Here is a 3113-nt window from a genome sequence, read left to right on the forward strand (position 1 = left end):
GAAGGGCGCAGGCCTTGCGAGGGGTGAAGGGCGCAGGCCTTGCGAGGGGTGAAGGGCGCAGGCCTTGCGGCCGCCCCAGTCAGCACCTCACCAGGTTCCCTCCCCACCTCCCGGGCTCTGTGCCCCCTTGCGCAGTCTCCCCACAGCTTGGGTTCCGCTCACCGAGCCGAGTGGGCAGGAGGCCTCCGTCTGCGGCCCTGGAGCCTGGGTCCCCCGATCGGATTCGCGGGGTTCCGCTTCCCCGTCTGTGGCGCTTGCGGCTGGGCCAGGCGTTCCCTTATGGGAACTCCCGATCCCCGATTCTCCCCAGTTACCTTCCTCCTAGCGAGTCCAGGGTGTTCTCGGGGGTGAAGCTCGCAGCAGGTACGTCTGTGGTCCGCTTTCGGCCCCAGTTCCTGCGCAGGCCTGGACGCTGTGGTCTCGGTGCGTTTGCTCTGGCGCCATCTCGGGTTCACTTTTTCAGGAACATGCCTGGGAGGCCTCCCGGTGGCCCGGGTTAAGGTTCAGCACTGACCACTGGAGCCTGAGTTCGATCCTGGCCAGGGAGTGGCCCACAAGGCGCAGCAGGAGCCCTCTGGTCTCCCCGCTGCTCCCGCAGCACTGATCTTCATCATTCTGCCTTCTCTGCTCCTCACTCTTTTTGTGGCAGATCCTTTCACCCCTCCCCCCCACTTCTGACTGCACCCCGGTTCTTCTAAAAATAAACACGTAGTAAAAAAAAAAAAAACGGCAGCTGCCCCTCTGCCCGTGCCTGTGCAGGCGCTTCTTCCCGCCCGCGCCCTCCCCCTCGCCTCCGTCTGCGTGACCTGACTGCTCTGCACCGGCCGCCCTCGGGGAGCCGCCCTCGGGGGAGCCGCCCTCGGGGAGCCGCCCGCCTGCAGCCACGCAGGCCTCTCTGCCAGCCTGTCCCTCCGGGGCCTCTTCCTGCCCGCTTGTGCCTATGCAAGTGTCTTTCCTCTCTTTCTGATGAACTTATTCTTTAAAATAAATACATAAAAGAACATTCCCAACTTGGGCTTTCTACAGGCTCTCCATTGAAATAATTGTTCAGCTGGCTTTGTACATCACTATCTCACCTTTTCTCTCCATAGTGAGGAACAGTCTAGACTAGCAGCAAGGAAATATGCCAGAGTTGTACAGAAGTTGGGCTTCCCGGCCAAGTTCTTGGACTTCAAGATCCAGAACATGGTGGGGAGCTGTGACGTGAAGTTCCCGATCCGGCTGGAAGGCCTGGTGCTCACCCACCAGCAGTTCAGCAGGTGAGTCTGGACACGGCCCGCGTGAGCACAGAAGGTTCCTAAGTAGGAGCAAGCGACGGGCTGGCCAGCGTGTTTGTGCCTCACCTGCCTCCTGCTCCCCGTGTCACGGGCACCGCCCAGGGCCCCCCGCTGTGAGAATCTGGCTGTCCCTGGAGGCCCAGGTGCCCCCACCCCTCTCTGGGCTGCTGCTGCTGGAGCCCCAGGAGGCCTCGCCCCGCTCAGGGCCCTGGGACTCGCCTTCCGTGTCCCGCCTCGATGCCCGCCCAGGCCTGTGCGAGGCCGGCCTGACCTCCCGCTGGCTCAGCACACACGCCCTGCTTTAGTCTCAGAACTGACAGAGGCGGCCGCCAGGCTCAGTGGACTCGGTCGTGGCCCGTTCTCCAGCGAGTGTCTCTTCCATCTCTGGTAACGTTGCCGGACCAGCTTAAGGAAATGAGCTGGGAATGACCTGAAGTTGAAGCACCTAAACTTGTCCCAGACGAAACTTGACCGAGGCATACTACAGAAAGCGCCTCAGGAAGCAGCTCGGCCTTGTGCCGGAAAAGCGGGTCGGTGGGAGCGGCGGCAGCGGCTCACGCACTGGCCGGCTGGCGCCCGGGTCTCCTGCCGGCCTCGCGGGGTGTGCAGGGGCATGTAAAGCTCCAAGCTGCTCAACCCTTTTTTCTTTTCCTCCTAGTTATGAACCTGAGTTATTTCCTGGTTTAATCTACAGAATGATCAAGCCCAGAATTGTTCTCCTTATTTTTGTTTCTGGAAAAGTTGTGTTAACAGGTGAGCCCAGTGGGGAGCTGCGTCCTGTGCTGGACTCGGGCATGGTGCGGCCGCGGCGGGGCGTGGCGCTGGGGCGAGTGCCGGTTTCTGGACGACGAAGGCTGCGGTCAGGAGGGGGGCAGGGTCCTTCTCACGGCCTCCCCTTGGGCCAGCCGAGGGACATTGCTCTTGTCCCGGTCACCGTTCTGCGTGAAAGCAGAGGGCGCTGGGGAGGTCACTGCACTTGCAGCCCCGGGTGCGGAGAGCTGTGCCATGCGGGGCCCTGGCCTCCTGGGTGTGCAGAGCCGTCTGGCCCCTCACCCTCCTCTCGCTGGTCCTCACAGGCGCGAAAGTCCGAGCAGAGATCTACGAAGCATTCGAGAACATCTACCCTATTCTGAAAGGCTTCCGGAAGACGACGTAGTGCCGGCCGCCGCCGGCCTCCCGCCCGCTCGGGTCCCTCTCAGGAGGCAGAGCTCGCCCCCCCGGGCCGCAGGCCAGGTGCTGCTCGTGCCACCTCGGGCCAGACCCGCCGTGGCAGAGCTGGGTGTCGGACGAGGTCTGTGGCGGAGGCCGGGCGCTGCCCGCCCAGCGCTGCCCCCTCCCTGCGCGGCCAGGACCCTCCCAGGAAGCAGGTGGGGTGCTGAGTTCTGGCTGGCGCAGGCAGCAGGCGTCAGCCCTCGAGGCAGCGCACTGGCTGGGCCGGCACTGCCGGGGCGCTCGGGAGGGGGTGGGGGCAAACCGCCAGGCCCACCCTGTGCCTTGGCGGGTGTCGGCTCAGACGCCCCACCCCCAGGAGGGCGAGGCTGGGCTCCCTGCGCCGGCCAGCTGCACTCACCTGCCAGGGCCGTGCCTGCACTGCCGCGAAGGTGTGCAGGTGCTGCAGGTCCCCCAGCGTGGCCTGCTCCCACCGGACAGCAGTGGCCAGCAGCATCGCCCGCGTCATGCAGCCACTTTCCTGCGCCAACTGAAGTGCTTGGCTCATGGTGCAGGACACTGGCTGCGTGTCCGGCCCCACTGCACCTCCATTCCTGAAGAGGGGTGCTCAGTGCATTCCTGCCTCCGCGTCTGCAGCCCCTGGGAGCGTCCTCGCAGCGTGGCTGG

At 64.5% G+C, this 3113-nt stretch overlaps 1 protein-coding gene across 1 annotated transcript in view; it reads left to right on the forward strand.

Annotated features, from left to right (window-relative positions):
• The window catches only part of TBP (TATA box binding protein), a 26119-nt gene extending 23015 nt beyond the window's left edge, over nucleotides 1-3104 (forward strand). The window contains exons 5-8 of the mRNA XM_012734845.1: nucleotides 136-363; nucleotides 1052-1259; nucleotides 1936-2030; nucleotides 2354-3104. Of these exons, the coding sequence (XP_012590299.1) occupies nucleotides 136-363; nucleotides 1052-1259; nucleotides 1936-2030; nucleotides 2354-2433 (611 nt within the window). The 3' untranslated portion in view covers nucleotides 2434-3104. The remainder of the gene's footprint in view (nucleotides 1-135; nucleotides 364-1051; nucleotides 1260-1935; nucleotides 2031-2353) is intronic.
• The last annotated feature ends 9 nt before the right edge of the window (nucleotides 3105-3113 follow it).

This window comes from Condylura cristata, unplaced genomic scaffold, assembly GCF_000260355.1.
Source record: "Condylura cristata isolate star-nosed mole 26May11 unplaced genomic scaffold, ConCri1.0 scaffold00076, whole genome shotgun sequence".
NCBI lineage: Eukaryota > Metazoa > Chordata > Mammalia > Eulipotyphla > Talpidae > Condylura > Condylura cristata.